The sequence below is a fragment of the Hypomesus nipponensis genome, chromosome 24 (assembly GCF_054491055.1).
Source record: "Hypomesus nipponensis isolate SF chromosome 24, ASM5449105v1, whole genome shotgun sequence".
In the NCBI taxonomy this organism is placed as follows: domain Eukaryota; kingdom Metazoa; phylum Chordata; class Actinopteri; order Osmeriformes; family Osmeridae; genus Hypomesus; species Hypomesus nipponensis.
Genome location: NC_140384.1, coordinates 11,341,313 through 11,359,296, shown reverse-complemented (window position 1 = coordinate 11,359,296; position 17,984 = coordinate 11,341,313). Strand labels below are relative to the sequence as shown.

Sequence of the window (17,984 nt, the reverse complement as noted above, 5' to 3'; positions counted from 1 at the left end):
CGTGTACCTGGGGGTCACAAAGGCCTGGGGTCACGTGTACCTGGGGGTCACGTGTACCTGGGGGTCACAAAGGCCTGGGGTCACGTGTACCTGGGGGTCACATGTACCTGGGGGTCACATAGGCTTGGGGGTCACGTGTACCTGGGGGTAACATAGACCTGGGGGTCACGTGTACCTGGGGGTCACGTGTACCTGGGGGTCACGTGTACCTGGGGGTCCCATGTACCTGGGGATCACATGTACCTGGGGGTCACATCGGCCTGGGGGTCACGTGTACCTGGGGGTCCCATGTACCTGGGGGTCACATGTACCTGGGGGTCACATGTACCTGGGGGTCACATAGGCCTGGGGGTCACATGTACCTGGGGGTCACGTGTACCTGGGGGTCACGTGTACCTGGGGATCACATGTACCTGGGGGTCACATGTACCTGGGGGTCACATAGGCCTGGGGGTCACATGTACCTGGGGGTCACATGTACCTGGGGGTCACAAAGGCCTGGGGGTCACGTGTACCTGGGGGTCACATAGGCTTGGGGGTCACGTGTACCTGGGGGTCACGTGTACCTGGGGGTCACAAAGGCCTGGGGGTCACGTGTACCTGGGGGTCACATAGGCTTGGGGGTCACGTGTACCTGGGGGTCACATGTACCTGGGGGTCACGTGTACCTGGGGGTCACATGTACCTGGGGGTCACATGTACCTGGGGGTAACATAGACCTGGGGGTCACGTGTACCTGGGGGTCACAAAGGCCTGGGGTCACGTGTACCTGGGGGTCAAGTGTACCTAGGGGTCACACGTACCTGGGGGTCACATAGGCCTGGGGGTCACGTGTACCTGGGGGTCACATAGGCCTGGGGTCACGTAGGCCTGGGGGTCACGTGTACCTGGGGGTCACGTGTACCTGGGGGTCACATAGGCCTGGGGGTCACGTGTACCTGGGCGTCACGTGTACCTGGGGGTCATGTGTACCTAGTGTAAGATCCTGCTCTGCTTTCATTGAACATGGTCTATACAGGCTTGGTTTAGATGGAGTCATTGGAGGGGACATTAGTTTGGTTGAACAGTATGTATCTGCTAATATCTCTATATATCTATATATACTATCTAGGCTTATCTATGATGAGAATATATTCAAATCAAGTGTATTGGTCACATATAATCTTGTAATATATTACAATCTTGCAGTTTCCAGGCTGTGATGTTCCCTGGCAGGATAACCCTATCAACATAAAAATCCATGTATCCATTTAAAAATCAATGCTACGCTTTTGTGACCAAGACGCATTGACTTTCCTGGTAATGAGAAACACTCAGACTGGAGACCACAGATGTCCCAGAGATTTGTGTGTTAGGTACCGTAGTTGGTAAAGAGGTCACTTTGATAAATACAAAGTAGACAACTGGAGTTTGTAACTTTATTGCATAAAACTGGTGTAATATTATTGCAATAAGCAGCAGTGTTTACATAATTAGTGTTTTCTTGACAAACCATTCACCGAAAAAAAATACTCTCATTTCTCCTAATGTGGTGAAACATCACTGTGAATACGTCACAAAATGACACAACGTGTGTTACAGGTATAAGCCACCAAGCATCATTCAGTGTTTTGTTTTAACAGCATCACACTTGTCAATAAAGCCTTAAGCCTTAATAATGTTAAGTCAAGCCGCCATGCACGTCAATGTTAGTGTTATTTGCCAAGCAGTAGCCGATACGTGATGGTTTAGTAGGCCTGTAATTTCTACATATACTTTTGCACTTTCAAATAGTTAAATGTTTATATAACATGCTTCAATAACAGTATACAAACAGATCAGGCAAATGCAGATGAGTTTAGGCAAGGCATATCACAACAACCAGAACCAACCATAAAGCCAGAGAATAGCCTATACTAAACAAGTAGTTAAGCTACAACACTAATACAAAACCGCTAGCTCTACGACAAAAGTGCCTGGAAGGGTGTTGATCTTGTTGCTCTATCAATGCTACAATAATCGTCATAGATTTAGTGTTACAAATTCTTCCGATCAAGATTGATTATTTATCTCTGTTCAAAACTAAATAGCTACTAGGATTGTATGTCGGCAGGGAAACGGAGGACAAACGACATAATGATGGGCTGCGGTTGCAGTGATATACGTGAAAAAAGGCTTATTACATTGACATTATTTAAAAATTGAAGTTGTTGACCACAGTTGATGACCATATCAACGAAATAAGTATATTAACACACAGCATTCAAATGTTAGTCTCCAAAGACCCCGTTGATGTCGAGGACCTCAAAAGGAAGGGGATATAATATATACAGGCATCTTTTCATTAAAGCCATTTAATCATGCTACTGTACAGATCCTGTTGGCCTATTCACATCACAGTAGTGTTTAAAGCTTCTTTGCTGGAGAGGTTTTGAAAAATGAATAATACGGCATCAATGCTGAGTTTAATGTCAGGGTGCCTTTAACTAGTTCCAAGCTGCCTCCTCCTCAGCTTTCTGAAACGATACCTCCAAACAACACAACCCTACGTGTCACATTTTATACTGCGGGCGTGAGAGGAGGAGAAAGGGGGGAGGAAGAAGGGGAGAGGAAGAGAACGAAACCGCTTTAGACGCAGCCCTGACTGGCCGTAACTATAACGATGAGCTAGTGAACGGCCTCCTGAAAGCTACACGCTAATTATCTAGCCTAACTACTCACACAAGCCCTAAACCAGATTCTTGCAAACGGAAAACCTACTGCAAAACACGGCAACTAATGTTGAGAAGCCGGGCTCCGGTTCGAGGCTCGGTTGTCTAGTGTGCTTGTCACGTCTTCACAGTAACATCATCTGGCGGTACGGCGCTATAAACCATAAAGACAATTGCCAAAGTCATTCTAATCTCTGTTCTCGGCTCATGATTAACAATTAAAATGATCTGATTTATACAATCCCACGATTGTCACTCCCAAATGCATAGGAGAGTCAACTCTCTAAATAGGTGCATGATCTCAAGTATTTCTGCAGCGTACGTGTCAAACACAAGTAAGCAAAAAAGTCCGCTTGGACAGTGAACTCGGTTGGAAGCATACCATGTCTGAACAAGGCAACGACTAAATACGTTTTACAATCACCTCACGACCATGACAAGGGCATGACGTTGACGTATTTGGTGCAAGGCTGTAGAACAATCAATAATCCACAGGTAGATTGGGCAACCCTGGAAATCTGAGATGATAAATCACAAAATGCAAAAACAAACAAAAAAGGGTTGATCTGGCCAGTAGTTGATCTTTACCATGGTGATATGAGTAGAACATATAACACACAACAATTATACAACTAAGAAAACAACATAAAAACAAATACACAATTTTACACTTATTTTACTAGCTTATATCAGTCAGAGAAGACCTGTCTACGTCTTGACAGATTCCTAAGGATGATAACCACAGAAGGGTGTGTCATGAATACTGTTGTGTTGCTAGTAGTGTACATCTGTGTTCATGTTGAGAGCAGTGACTGTGTTTACATGTAGTGTGAGCGTGTCTTGGAGATTCTCCTCATGAAGGTGAATCCTCTTCAGTGTCTCTGCTCCTGGGTTGTTTTCAGTAGCATGTGGACTCTGTCGCGGCTCGTAGCTCTGTCATGCTTCTTCTCCCCGGGTGTCTAGACCACGAGAGAGGTGAGCTCTGCTAGTCAGTGCTCTTCGGAGGGTTTGTTTGGTTAGTGTCCAATCCCAAAAACACGTAAACAAGCATTCAAATAATGAAAACAAACAGTTAACATCACTAATGCCCTTGAGAGGTGTGTGTGTGTGTGTGAAGGAAGGCAGTGAGGATCTTGACTGTCACCCGGACTGGTGACATCGTCACCCAGCTAGCGACATCATGGAGCGGAGGGTGACATCATCAGGGCTTGCCTGACAGCAGGCTGTGGAACCAGGAGGTTTGACCTTTGACCTGGTGGTCGGGGTCGGGCAGCAGGAACTGGGAGGAGGTGACCGAGGTGGGACTTCCCAAGGAGGGGGCCAGGCCCTCCACAGGGGAGTCCATCTTCCAGGAGCACTGGGGCTTGTACCCCCGAAGGGCCCATCTGCCCCAACCTGCTCCTGCTCCACAGAGGCCGGGGGCGAGGCCGGGGGCGAGGCCGGGTGCATCTGGGGCCGGTAGCCCCCCGGGGAAGGCTGGGGGGCTGGGGCAGAGGCCTGGATGCCGGTGTAGGGGGCTGGGGCAGAGGCCTGGATGCCGGTGTAGGGGGCTGGGGCAGAGGCCTGGATGCCGGTGTAGGGGGCTGGGGCAGAGGCCTGGATGCTGGTGTAGGGGGCTGGGGCAGAGGCCTGGATGCCGGTGTAGGTGACGTCGGTGCGGGCCGAGTCAACAGAGCTGCCCGAGGACACCGAGGAGTCTGGGAGGTGGGCGGGGCGTTGCCGCGGCATCCCCTGGTCCACCACCTGGTTGTAGTAGCGGAGGACGGAGGGCTCGTCGGTGTCGGCCGGAGCGCTGCCCTCCTCCTCTTCCTCCTCTTCCTCGGGCACAGTCACTAGCGCCTCCTTGGAGTCCCAATCTGGCTTCTCCAGGATGTGGACCATGCTGTGAGGAGACGGCTTCAGGTCCAGAGTCCCCTGCAACACACACACACACACATGACACTTTCTGGCACCAGGACAGTGTGTGTCCCTGGCGCTGTGCCATGTGGTCATGATCCTTATCTTACCTGAGGCATGGACCAATCAACAGGCAGCTTACCTGAGGCATGGACCAATCACCAGGCAAGCTGGGCTCAGGGATGTCTGGGTAGAAGGCTTTCTTCACCCTGGGACACAGGCAACAACAAACAGTCAACAACTGGAATAAAAAATACAATAAAACTGCTGAGAGTGTGACATGACAGCTTCCTGTTCAGTAATCTGGCTGCCTCACCACTTCCTCTTCCTGTAGCACAGGGTCGTGACGACAGCCAGGAAGCAAGCCATGGTTCCCAGGGCAACCAGGATCTCCAGGATGAGCCAATCAGCTGCCAGAGGTGAAGGCAAGCAAGCATTCATTCATGCTGGTGTGCTGTCCATGAACGATGACTGTTAACATGTAGGACTGTAGATAGACCCAGCTAATGCTAACATACTGTAGGGCAGTAGATTGACCCAGCTAATGCTAACATACTGTAGGGCAGTAGATTGACCCAGCTAATGCTAACGTCCTGTAGAAATGTAGATTGACCCAGCTAATGCTAACATACTGTAGGGCTGAAGATAGACCCAGTTAATGCTAATGTACTGTAGGGGAGTAGATTGACCCAGCTAATGCTAACGCACTGTAGGGCTGTAGATAGACCCAGCTTATGCTATTGTACTTAGGGCAGTAGATTGACCCAGCTAATGCTAACACACTGTAGGGCTGTAGATAGACCCAGCTTATGCTATTGTACTTAGGGCAGTAGATTGACCTAGCTAATGCTAACGTACTGTAGGGCTATAGATAGACCCAGCTAATGCTAACGTACTGTAGGGCTGTAGATAGACCCAGCTAATGCTAACGTACTGTAGGGCTGTACATAGACCCAGCTAATGCTAACTACTGTAGGGCTTTAGATAGACCCAGCTAATGCTAACGTACTGTAGGGCTGTATATAGACCCAGCTAATGCTAACGTACTGTAGGGATCCAGAGAGATATAGGCCGTGGATCCACCGTCCTCCCCAGCAGAGTTGTACGACTTGACGGTGAACTTGTATGAACCAACAGGGAGCTTGGTCACTGTGTAGTTCCTCTGGCTGGGGTCAGTGATGTTGGCTGGAGAGAGGGGGAGGGAGTGTGAGATAACTGGACAATCCAATAACCAAGGGAAACACAGGGCCTAGTCTAGGCCCTACCTATCAGAGAGAGCCTGGAGACAGTCCTACCTATCAGAGAGAGCCTGGAGACAGTCCTACCTATCAGAGAGAGCTTGGAGACAGTCCTACCTATCAGAGAGAGTGTGGAGACAGCCCTACCTATCAGAGAGAGTGTGGAGACAGCCCTACCTATCAGAGAGAGTCTGGAGACAGCCCTACCTATTAGAGAGAGCTTGGAGACAGCCCTACCTATCAGAGAGAGCTTGGAGACAGTCCTACCTATCAGAGAGAGCCTGGAGACAGCCCTACCTATTAGAGAGAGCCTGGAGACAGCCCTACCTATCAGAGAGAGTGTGGAGACAGTCCTACCTATCAGAGAGAGCCTGAAGACAGTCCTACCTATCAGAGAGAGCCTGGAGACAGCCCTACCTATTAGAGAGAGCCTGGAGACAGCCCTACCTATTAGAGAGAGCCTGGAGACAGCCCTACCTATCAGAGAGAGCCTGGAGACAGTCCTACCTATCAGAGAGAGCCTGGAGACAGTCCTACCTATCAGAGAGAGCCTGGAGACAGTCCTACCTATCAGAGAGAGTCTGGAGACAGTCCTACCTTTCAGAGAGTCAGGAGACAGCCCTACCTATCAGAGAGTCTGGAGACAGTCCTACCTATCAGAGAGAGTCTGGAGACAGCCCTACCTATCAGAGAGAGCCTGGAGACAGTCCTACCTATCAGAGAGAGCCTGGAGACAGCCCTACCTATCAGAGAGAGTCTGGAGGCGTTGGCCAGGTAGACTCGGTACCCCAGCAGGAACCCCCTCTGGTGCTCCAGAAGAACCTCGTCCCAGGTCAGCAGCACGCCAGAGCCCTGCTGATAGGACAAAACGTGGGGGGACGACCTGGAGGGGGCTGGGGGAGGAGCCACAGGTTACCACGGCGATTAAACACAGTAGACCAGACAGTAGATGTGGACCTATACCCTTAGAACAGTTCCCAGGTCAATGGCTAGTCTGTGTGTGTCAGACCTACCCTGCTCCTGCATGTAGCCCTCCCAGCGCTGCAGCAGGGTGGGGAGCTGGGATGGACAGGAGTACAGGGAGAAGGTGTATCTCACTCCTGGCTGGAACCAGTCTGGGCACCAGGCAAAACACACACGCCACGCAGTCAGTATACACAGCTATCTAGAGATCGCTCAATCTAGAATAGATATAAGAAGTAGACAAACTTAAGTTTGATTTAAAATAAAAAATAGAAGAAATTAAAAGAATACATGAAATGTAATTCATTTCATTTATGATGTTATAAAAATAACTTTAAAAGTTTAGAAAAATATGTTTTGAAAGGTTGACAGACAGAGGTTCACTACTGCAATCTCAGTACTGCAGCCTCTCAGTACTGAAGCCTCAGAACTGCAGCCTCTCTGTACTGCAGCCTCTCAGAACTGCAGCCTCTCAGAACTGCAGCCTCTCAGAACTGCAGCTTCTCAGTACTGCAGCCTCAGAACTGCAGCTTCTCAGTACTGCAGCCTCTCAGAACTGCAGCCTCTCAGTACTGCAGCCTCTCAGTACTGCAGCCTCTCAGTACTGGCCCTGACAGCCATAGTAATCCTACTGTATGTGTATCACCGAGGGGCATCATATCTTTCCTGATCAACACTGTTATTGCTTGAGGAATTTCGTACATGAATATGGAGTTAGGTTTTGAAACATTTCGATCAGTGATCCTGTTGGAGGTTATTTGGCTTATTTGACACACTGGTGTTCAGCATTTTAGCTGTGCATTGCACGTGGCTTTGTGGGTTTTTTTTAGGGCTGAGTTGGGTTGGTGGTGTTGCCCCGTGAGGTAGCAACCTTAACCAAGCAGGTTTTTCACAATACTTGACACTGCGCAGCATCTTTTTTAAAGGCAAAATTGGCAAAGTGTCTGTAGTGTCAGGTTCTGTCGAGCCTGAGGCCATCGTACAGGTCAAGGTAAAGTGTGACGTGCAAAGTTGATCCTTCATCTGCAAACTGCGTTACTCTTGACCAAAGTAAAATCGCAGCCTTTGCGATTACAGAATCTCATTTTGTCACATCACAATATTATCGCAATTAATCGTTCAGCCCTACTTTACTGCTCAGCCCTAGGTGGAGGAGAGGGCGGGGTACCTGACAGGATGGTGGTGTTGGTGGGGTACCTGTGTCTGACAGGATGGTGGTGTTGGTGGGGTACCTGTGTCTGACAGGATGGTGGTGTTGGTGGCTCCAGCAGGAAGGCGGGTCCAGTCCAGGGCACAAGGCTGTGAGCAGCTAGTGTTGTGCCACTCCAGCAGGTAGTCACAGCTGGTGTTGTCTGGGGGCGTCCAGGACAGGGGGAAGCCCGCCTGGCTGGCCTCAGTGCGGGACACAGCCACCTCCCCATCTGAGGACACCACATGGTCAGGAGCAAGGTCACTAACATCATCAGATCACTGGTCTTTCCTCTCTACCCTGTCCTTCCCTCATTCCTCTCCTCTCAACAGCTCTCTCCCTTTCCTACACCTCTCATTCTCCCTCTTCTCCATTCCATTCCCTCCCCTCCTCACCTCCCAGGTGGTCAGGGATCCCCTCTCCTTCCCCCTCCTCTCTCCCTCCCCTCCTCACCTCCCAGGTGGTCAGGGATCCCCTCTCCTTCCCCCTCCTCTCTCCCTCCCCTCCTCACCTCCCAGGTGGTCAGGGATCCCCTCTCCTTCCCCCTCCTCTCTCCCTCCCCTCCTCACCTCCCAGGTGGTCAGGGATCCCCTCTCCTTCCCCCTCCTCTCTCCCTCCCCTCCTCACCTCCCAGGTGGTCAGGGATCCCCTCTCCTTCCCCCTCCTCTCTCCCTCCCCTCCTCACCTCCCAGGTGGTCAGGGATCCCCTCTCCTTCCCCCTCCTCTCTCCCTCCCCTCCTCACCTCCCAGGTGGTCAGGGATCCCCTCTCCTTCCCCCTCCTCTCTCCCTCCCCTCCTCACCTCCCAGATAGTCAGGGATCCCCAGGGTGGCCGGGGTGGACACCCCGGCAGCGTTGGTGGCGGTGATGGTGACCCTGACCCCGGCGGCAGGGCTGCCCAGGGAGAAGGCCTGGCTGTGGGTTCTCTGGGGCAGGACGTGGCTCCTCTGGCGGTTCTCCTCTGAGCTCCACAGGGTCACCTCGTAGCTGCTCAGCTGGCCATGGCTCTCTCTCTTGGTCAGGGGCTGGAGGGGGTTAGTCAAGGTTCACTGGCGTGTTACACCCCCCAGCACACACACACACACACACACACAGAGACACACAGAGACACACAGAGACACACACACACACACAGAGACACACAGAGACACACAGCAGGACACACAGAGACACACAGAGACACACAGAGACACACAGAGACACACAGAGACACACACAGAGACACACAGAGACACACAGAGACACACAGCAGGACTCACAGAGACACACAGAGACACACAGAGACACACACAGAGACACACAGAGACACACAGAGACACACAGAGACACACAGAGACACACACAGAGACACACAGAGACACACAGAGACACACAGCAGGACTCACAGAGACACACAGAGACACACAGAGACACACAGAGACACACAGAGACACACAGAGACACACAGCAGGACTCACAGAGACACACAGAGACACACAGAGACACACAGCAGGACTCACAGAGACACACAGAGACACACAGAGACACACAGAGACACACAGAGACACACAGAGACACACAGAGACACACAGAGACACACAGAGACACACAGAGACACACAGCAGGACTCACAGAGACACACAGAGACACACAGAGACACACAGCAGGACACACAGAGACACACACAGAGACACACAGAGACACACAGAGACACACAGAGACACACAGAGACACACAGCAGGACTCACAGAGACACACAGAGACACACAGAGACACACAGAGACACACAGAGACACACACAGAGACACACAGAGACACACAGAGACACACAGAGACACACAGAGACACACAGCAGGACTCACAGAGACACACAGAGACACACAGAGACACACAGAGACACACAGAGACACACAGAGACACACAGCAGGACTCACAGAGACACACAGAGACACACAGAGACACACAGCAGGACTCACAGAGACACACAGAGACACACAGAGACACACAGAGACACACAGCAGGACACACAGAGACACACAGCAGGACACACAGAGACACACAGAGACACACAGAGACACACAGAGACACACAGAGACACACAGAGACACACAGAGACACACAGAGACACACAGCAGGACTCACAGAGACACACAGAGACACACAGAGACACACAGAGACACACAGAGACACACAGCAGGACACACAGAGACACACAGAACCACACAGAGACACACAGCAGGACACACAGAGACACACAGAGACACACAGCAGGACACACAGAGACACACAGAGACACACAGCAGGACACACAGAGACACACAGAGACACACAGAGACACACAGCAGGACACACAGAGACACACAGCAGGACACACAGAGACACACAGCAGGACACACAGAGACACACAGAGACACACAGAGACACACAGAGACACACAGAGACACACAGCAGGACACACAGAGACACACAGAGACACACAGAGACACACAGAGACACACAGAGACACACAGAGACACACAGCAGGACACACAGAGACACACAGAGACACACAGCAGGACACACAGAGACACACAGAGACACACAGAGACACACAGAGACACACAGAGACACACAGAGACACACAGCAGGACACACAGAGACACACAGAACCACACAGAGACACACAGCAGGACACACAGAGACACACAGAGACACACAGAGACACACAGAGACACACAGCAGGACACACAGAGACACACAGAACCACACAGAGACACACAGCAGGACACACAGAGACACACAGAACCACACAGAGACACACAGCAGGACACACAGAGACACACAGAGACACACAGCAGGACTCACCTTCCAGATGATGCGTCCAGTGCTGTTGCTGTCCATCCACACCCACGCATCAGGAGCATCAGGGCCTAGGACACACACACACACACCGTCACACATTGTACCCTCCACACACACACACACACTCCCTCTCACGCTCTCTCTACTGTCTCATCCCCTCCCTCCTTACGGTCCATGCTGGTGGTGAAGGTGAGGTAGGGGCTCCAGTCGCTCCACTTCCAGAAGTTTCTCTGGGAGCCACAGCGGATCCTGCAGCGGTACTCCTCATCAGGCCACAGCCCTGTGATCACAGCGGTGTCCAGACCTGCCCCTGTGAACGTTTGCTGAACACACACACACACACACACACACACACACACACACACACACACAGGCATAAACATACACACAGGCATCAAGACACACAGTAAACAGTGTTTTCTCTTAACAGTGTTTTCTTTAAGGCTTTTAAGGTGTAATCCCCTTTCTACACTCACTTGTGTAACACTATCTTTCTCTGAACCCCCCAGGCCCTCCCCCTCACCGTGCTGGGGTTCCAGTGAGAGATGAGCTCCACCTGGCAGGTGAGTGGCAGGGAGTAGGTCTGGTTAGGCCACGCCCACTGCAGAGTGGCGTTCCAGGGGTGGATCACCGTGGCGACCAAGCTCGACGCCGACAACGGACGCACTGGAACCAAAGAGCCAATCAGCAGGCAGAAACAAGAACCAATGAACAGACCCGTGTCAAGTGTGTGTATATGGTATATGTAAGTTTTATACAGTATGTGTGTGTGTACCTCTGTGGCTCAGCTCCGCGCTGTCAGTCAGCCTGGCCCGGCCCAGCTGGTTCCAGGCCTCCAGGGTCCAGTTGCCCTTCCAGTCCTCCAACCCACACAGCATCCCACCTGCCAGGCTGCAGTTCCTGGGGGATGAGAGGGGAGGAGAGGGGAAGATGGAGAGGATGATAGTGGATGATGGAGGAGAGGGTGCGAGGAGGAAGGGAAGATGGAGAGGATGATAGTGGATGATGGAGGGGAGGGTGCGAGGAGGAAGGGAAGATGGAGAGGATGATAGTGGATGATGGAGGGGAGGGTGCGAGGAGGAAGGGAAGATGGAGAGGATGATAGTGGATGAAGGAGGGGAGGGTGCGAGGAGGAAGGGAAGATGGAGAGGATGATAGTGGATGAAGGAGGGGAGGGTGCGAGGAGGAAGGGAAGATGGAGAGGATGATAGTGGATGAAGGAGGAGAGGGTGCGAGGAGGAAGGGAAGATGGAGAGGATGATAGTGGATGATGGAGGGGAGGGTGCGAGGAGGAAGGGAAGATGGAGAGGATGATAGTGGATGATGGAGGCGATAAGAGGTGTGTCCTACCTGCCGTTGAGGGCGTAGTAAGTCCGGCGCTTGGTGCCGGTCAGGTGTGTGTCGGGTCCGGCGCTCCACTGGCATTCTGCTGACCGCAGGTCATGAGTCTCACACAGCAGCTCACTGGGCTGGGGGGGGTCTGGGGGTCAGAGGTCAGGGGTCAGAGGTCAGGGGTCAGACCAGTCTGTCTGGAGTGTGTGTGATGAGATAGGAGAGTAGCGTGTGTACGAGTGACTTCCTTACATCCCACAAACATGACGGCTCCCGTGGTAACTATGTTTTTGGAGTTGCTACACACCACATTAGTGCCAGAGGTAGCGGAGGGGCCCTGATTGGTCCTGGTGGTAGCATAGCTCCGCCTACTCAGGCGGGTGAAGTCCATGTCCCTGGCATGATAGCTGATCCTGCCAAAGCTGTCGCCCTCGGCCATGATGCAGCAGAAGGTGGTGTTGCTGCCGACCTTGACCACTCGGCTCAATGGATACATCTGGGCCTGGGCGTTGCTAGGGACGTCCATACCTTGGAGACAGGACCAGGAGTTATGTTCATTAACCTATCTAACCCTCTATTCATCCCTCCCTCTCCTCCTCCCCCCTCCCCCCTACCTGCCAGGATCTCAGGCCTGCTCCAGTCGCTGAGCTCGTCAGCGGAGCGTGCACGCACTGTGACCGACAGGGATGTGCACTCCAGAGGTTCCTCTGAGGTCCAGTTCCACCGGAACCTTCCGGACGCTTCTGGCTTTGCCTCCACCGTCTCCTGGAGACAGAATCACAACACGACCTTGACGATTGGCTGGTGGCCAGGATGCTGCCCTATATCTAGTACTGTTCACCTACTGTTCTAGATACTGATCTCGTCATGGATCCTGTTTTAGTACTATTCAAATTCACATTGGGCTATTGCTGTCATTCAGATGGAGAAACATCATGTACTGGAACTGAAATACATTTACACATTATCGACCTGTGTTATTATTAGATTAACACTAATTCAGAAAATTCCAGAAAGACAGGGTTCAGATGAGACAAACATGAAGCTTATTTTGTTAACTTTGTTTGTTGTTTGTGAAAAAATGACTTAATGTTAACCCCCCTCCCCTTCCCCCCCTTACGTTGAACACGGTGACCATGAACTCAGAGCGCTGGATCAGGATGTCGTGTTGGGGGGCATCCCCCCCCCCCCAGGTGATGGAGAGGCGCTGGGCGTCTCGGTCTGCCTCCAGGCCCACCTGCTGGGGGGCCGCCGGGGGGCCTGGGGGGGCAGAGGAACCACACAGGTCATGGGCTATCATGTCTTCTAAATAGTCGACAACATCTGTCTGTCTGTCATGGTAGGAGAGAGACTAAACAGGTTTCTCCCTTCACATGGTGAATTGCCCTCAGGGGTGAGAGACAGTTTCCATGGTAACAGCCTGCAGAGCCGCCCTGCATGTCTGGAGGTCTTACCACTGGTCTGGCAGGCCGACAGAGATAGAGACAGCACCAGCAGGAGGACCAGGAAGTGCTGCATGCTGGAGGAGGTCAGATACTTCAGGAAGAGCTGGTCCGTGTGACTCAGCAGGACTGAGCAGCGAGAGAGTGACCCTGAAGGAGAGAGGTCAGAGGTCAACACTGCTCCCTCCACACACCACAGATTAATAATACGTTACAGGCTGTAATGATTCATATAACTAACTAACAGCAGTGTTAAACTCCTCTTCCAAACTGCCCGTTATGAGAGCTACATAGTTGAGTTGATGCCAGACCTTTGACTGGGCAGCCAAATGTTCTAATACAACACACAACCTTGTAGATGATCAGACTGAGTTGTGGTAGAGCACTCATCCCCACTTGCCACTTCCAATAAATACAGACTCTGGACTTGCTGGAACTCTGAGCACTGGAGCACTGCTGGAACTCTGAGCACTGGAGCACTGCTGGAACTCTGAGCACTGCTGGAACTCTGAGCACTGGAGCACTGCTGGAACTCGGAGCACTGCTGGAACTCTGAGCACTGGAGCACTGCTGGAACTCTGAGCACTGGAGCACTGCTGGAACTCTGAGCACTGGAGCACTGCTGGAACTCTGAGCACTGCTGGAACTCTGACCACTCTAATTGTACGTTACTTTGGATAGAAGGGCCTGCTGAATTAGTCAAATGTAATCTAATGTATTGAAAATGAGATGAACCCTCCAATCACTGGGTATTAAGTTGGTCTGTGTTTTTAAACACTTTCCACATGGAACTCTGGATGAATCGTGGTAACAGGAACCTGATTCCCTTCAGCAACACCCTCCCTATCTAAGAACACACAAAGCCTTGTCCCTGATACTGGCATGTTTTATTCATCTGGGATAGATGTTACCCTAATGTTACCCTAATGTTAGCCTGATGTTAGCCTGTCCTGTGCCTGTTACCTGGGCTGTGTGTGTCGGGCCTGGGGCAAGGGCCCTGGCTAGGAACCTGCAGAACAAGACAAAGGCTTGGCCTCGCACCAACCCTGCAGGAGAGTAGGCGGGTATATTTCTATACTGTTTTGTTATGCTTGTTTTCCATCTTGAGGCAAGCTGGGACACGGCTGCTGAAGCGTTCTGAAACCACCAAGAGCCAAAGGGCACAACTGACATCTACAAGAAAGCACTTTGAGTGGGAAGTGGGTCAGGTGAGATCTCGGGGAGACTGCCTTCTCAGAAGCAGCCAAACCACAACAACTACATCTCCATCCATGTCTAATGACAAATGTCTGGAACACACCCTTTATTGAATTTCACTTACTGTGACTTTTTTATTCTTATTATCTAGGGCATACCTACTAAAGTGGCATGCTTCAAAACCCCTCTGTCTCTACAACTGGACATTTCCAGAAAAAGTTGTGGCAGTCGTTCACATGTCGTTTGTTTTTGACTGCTTGAGGTTGGTGGGGGGAAACAACAATAACAAAGAGCAAATATTACAGAAAGTGCTCCATGAGAAACTGATACCGGTTAGACTGTAGTACACACACACACACACACACACACACTCACACACACACACAGGGGCCTGGCTAGGAACCTGCAGAACAAGACAATGGCACACACACACACACACACACACAGGGGAATCAATATTATCAGATATTCTCCTCTCAAGGAAACTGAAGCTTTCTCTGTGTTCCTGAGGGCTTCTCTCAGCAACACTGCAGCCTCAAGTCAAAACACAAAGGTCCCAGAGTCTAAATAAGCGGAGCTAGTTCAGGCATGGAACTCGGGCAGCGCGCGCCATATCACCCATCGCCGTGTTCTCAGCCCATAGGCTTAGCTTGTTAGGCGGCGCTATAAAGTCTCACACATGCACGCACACGCGTCCTCGCCCCCTTGTGTTCTGCGCTGCTGCCACCCACCACCATCCCCTTCACCCCCATGTGGTCTGTCTGTCCTCCCCGTGGGGGATTTAACTTGTTGCTCCCTGCCTCATGTCATGCATGCTGCAGTGAAGACAGGGAGCGCTTCCCTATGTACATCCATGCCGCCAATGTGAAACCATTTGTCATGTGTATGAATAAATGGTGAAATCAATCACGTGAGTGTCTTGACTGAACTGAAATAACTATTTAATGTGTTTCTGATTCGGTTAACAGTGTGCCTTTGACATTCAGCTGCCTGATGGTTTCATTAGTCAGTTACCAAAATCAAGTGCAGACCGTTTGACTGAAGGAGGGAAGAGGGGCTGGATAACTGGTCACGCTGCCTAACAGCTCCACACAGGGCTTCTCACATACCCAACTTTACTGGAAGGAAAAACACAACTGTTTTCCTCCCCTCTCCTTCTCTTCCTCTCTTTCCTTTTCCTCCCCTCATCTTCCTCTACTCCCCTCCTCATCCCCTCCTCATCCCCTCCTCCTCTCCCTCCCCTCCTCATCCCCTCCTCCTCTCCCTCCCCTCCTCATCCCCTCCTCCTCTCCCTCCCCTCCTCATCCCCTCCTCCTCTCCCTCCTCTCCTCTTCCCCTCCCTCCCCTCCACCTCTCCCCTCCTCATCTCCTCCTCCTCATCCCCTCCTCCTCTCCATCCCCTCCTCTTCCCCTCCCCTCCTCCTCTCCCTCCCCTGCTCCTCTCCCTCCCCTCCTCATCCCCTCCTCCTCTCCCTCCCCTCCTCATCCCCTCCTCCTCTCCCTCCCCTCCTCTTTCCCTCTTTCCCTCCCTCCCCTCCTCTTCCCCTCCCCCTGCTACTGGCTCTGTACCAATATGCCTCCTTCTCCTTCCTTCCTCCCTCTTCTTCCTTCCTCCCTTCAAGTGAAAATGTAGCTCTGTCTGAATAACATCAGGTTAACCATGAAGACAGGACTCTGACTAGTTCTATGGGTGGAATTCTAATATTTAATGTGAAACATACGAAGTGTTTAGGAACTTAAGTAGCCTACACACCAAAATATCATTGTTTGCAACTCAAAGTAACTGACTATTTCGGTTAATAAAGCGTAAATACAAAGTATCTTACAAAAACACCCCTAGCAGACACTAAGTAAACACAACCTCTATCATGATGTACACGGCACATATATACGCATCTTTGTGTGAGATCCAACACGACCTTGACATTTTAAAGACAAACAAGGCTAATATTTCTGCTTCAGTCAGTCCCTCTTTGGACTACGACTAGATGTGATTAATCTTGAACGGGAGGTTAAAGGGCGAGTTTTAAAGGTTCGCTCCACTATCCGTATATTTGACGGAGAAAACGTTATAGTAACGTAATGACACAGCACAGAACAAACACTTTACAAGATGGTTAGAAATAAAAATGTCGTGGAAACATAGGAATGTGAATGTGTAATATTTAGGCCAAATGAAGTCATCCAAATCCACGAAATACTGCTGTTATAAAACTAATAAATAGTTATAACATTAGTTCTAATACAGTACTAGTACTAGTGCAAAGCTCGCATTCCCACATCCATGTAGCTACAGTAGTACTGTATGCTATGTATGACACATAACGGACCTTTAAAATGTCATATAGACTAAACAAATGTGAACATTGATATCGTATGATGATATTCATGTTTTTATCTTCAGTCCTAGGCCCTTAGTACTACTAGCTACAAAAGTGTCTCCATGTTTTACACAAGCGTATCACGAACGCACTAGCAACGTAGTCGTAGGCTAACAAGCTAGCTAGTTAGTAGCAGCAAAATAAATTATATTATACCTCACTTTGTATTCGAGTTTCTTCTTCCAAAACACATACAGATGTTGATGAACCTCTCCACACCCTATTGACAAAGCCAGACGAGAAATAAAATGTCAACTTCAGTGGTGCACTGGCTGTCCGCTCCACGGCTGCGTATTCTGTCGCTCCCAGAATTCCCAATCCTGGATGTTTTTACTGGAAAAGGCGTGTTCGGACAGGCCCCGTCCCATTTACATTTCATGTTTCCCTTTAACCTAACTATTTGAAATGTGCATTTCTACTACAAACTCGGGCTGGTAAGGGTATCATTTAATTCGAAAAGATAAGTTGTGTCCAACTAAAACGATGTATTTTTATTTGTACCGTTACATTTTGATATGTGGAAAGGATTGTGCAAGGTAAATGGTATTCAGCCTTGGGTTGCCAGATTGTGTGAACCCCTACCAGGGTGTCTCAAACCAATAATTATATCTTCAGTGTCAATGACAAACATTTATCCCTCAATATATTTGAGTCCACACACCCAGACAAAAAACGCCACAAAAGCAACTGCTCAGATACAGCCTATATTAAGACCACTATTTATACAAGTTTGTCTGAAATAAATACTGAAAGAAAGTTAAAATAATTTAAAAAATCATAATTTCCACTAAGCGTCAAAAGTCATCGGCCAGTGACAGTTATATTTTGGGGGGAGTT

The 17,984-nt window shown here is 50.5% G+C and overlaps 1 protein-coding gene and 1 long non-coding RNA gene across 5 annotated transcripts; one reads left to right on the top strand and one right to left on the bottom strand.

Moving 5' to 3' along the window:
- Positions 1-1,404: 1,404 nt before the first annotated feature.
- Positions 1,405-17,489, bottom strand: lifra (LIF receptor subunit alpha a). Of its 2 annotated transcripts, none has more exons than XM_084690403.1 (18): positions 17,304-17,489; positions 13,582-13,719; positions 13,248-13,387; positions 12,742-12,892; positions 12,380-12,655; positions 12,146-12,275; positions 11,571-11,695; positions 11,319-11,461; positions 10,965-11,118; positions 10,799-10,863; positions 8,778-9,000; positions 8,020-8,208; positions 6,838-6,939; positions 6,568-6,717; positions 5,634-5,771; positions 4,903-4,996; positions 4,729-4,795; positions 1,405-4,604 (listed from the first exon to the last, which is right to left on the bottom strand). In XM_084690403.1, the coding sequence occupies exons 2-18, from the start codon at positions 13,643-13,645 to the stop codon at positions 3,852-3,854; spliced, it is 2,964 nt and encodes a 987-aa protein (XP_084546529.1). In that variant the 5' UTR covers positions 13,646-13,719; positions 17,304-17,489; the 3' UTR covers positions 1,405-3,851. The 2 variants fall into 2 exon arrangements, with proteins under 2 accessions (XP_084546529.1, XP_084546530.1); XM_084690404.1 differs by having other exon boundaries at positions 17,309-17,489.
- LOC146233214 (uncharacterized) lies at positions 11,128-15,672 on the top strand. Of its 3 annotated transcripts, none has more exons than XR_014742259.1 (4): positions 11,128-11,540; positions 12,749-12,957; positions 13,274-13,412; positions 13,519-15,672. It is a non-coding gene; the product is annotated as an uncharacterized LOC146233214 (long non-coding RNA). The 3 variants fall into 3 exon arrangements; XR_014742260.1 differs by having other exon boundaries at positions 13,274-13,732; positions 13,988-15,672; XR_014742258.1 differs by having other exon boundaries at positions 13,274-15,672.
- Positions 17,490-17,984: the final 495 nt, after the last annotated feature.

Coding starts and splice junctions, on each gene's coding strand:
- lifra (XM_084690403.1), bottom strand. CDS start 13,645: ATGCAGCACTTCCTGGTCCTCCTGCTGGTGCTGTCTCTATCTCTGTCG. Junction 11,462..11,570: donor CGCGGAGCTGAGCCACAGAG/GTACACACACAC, acceptor CTTTGGTTCCAG/TGCGTCCGTTGTCGGCGTCG. Junction 10,864..10,964: donor CTTCACCACCAGCATGGACC/GTAAGGAGGGAG, acceptor TGTGTGTCCTAG/GCCCTGATGCTCCTGATGCG.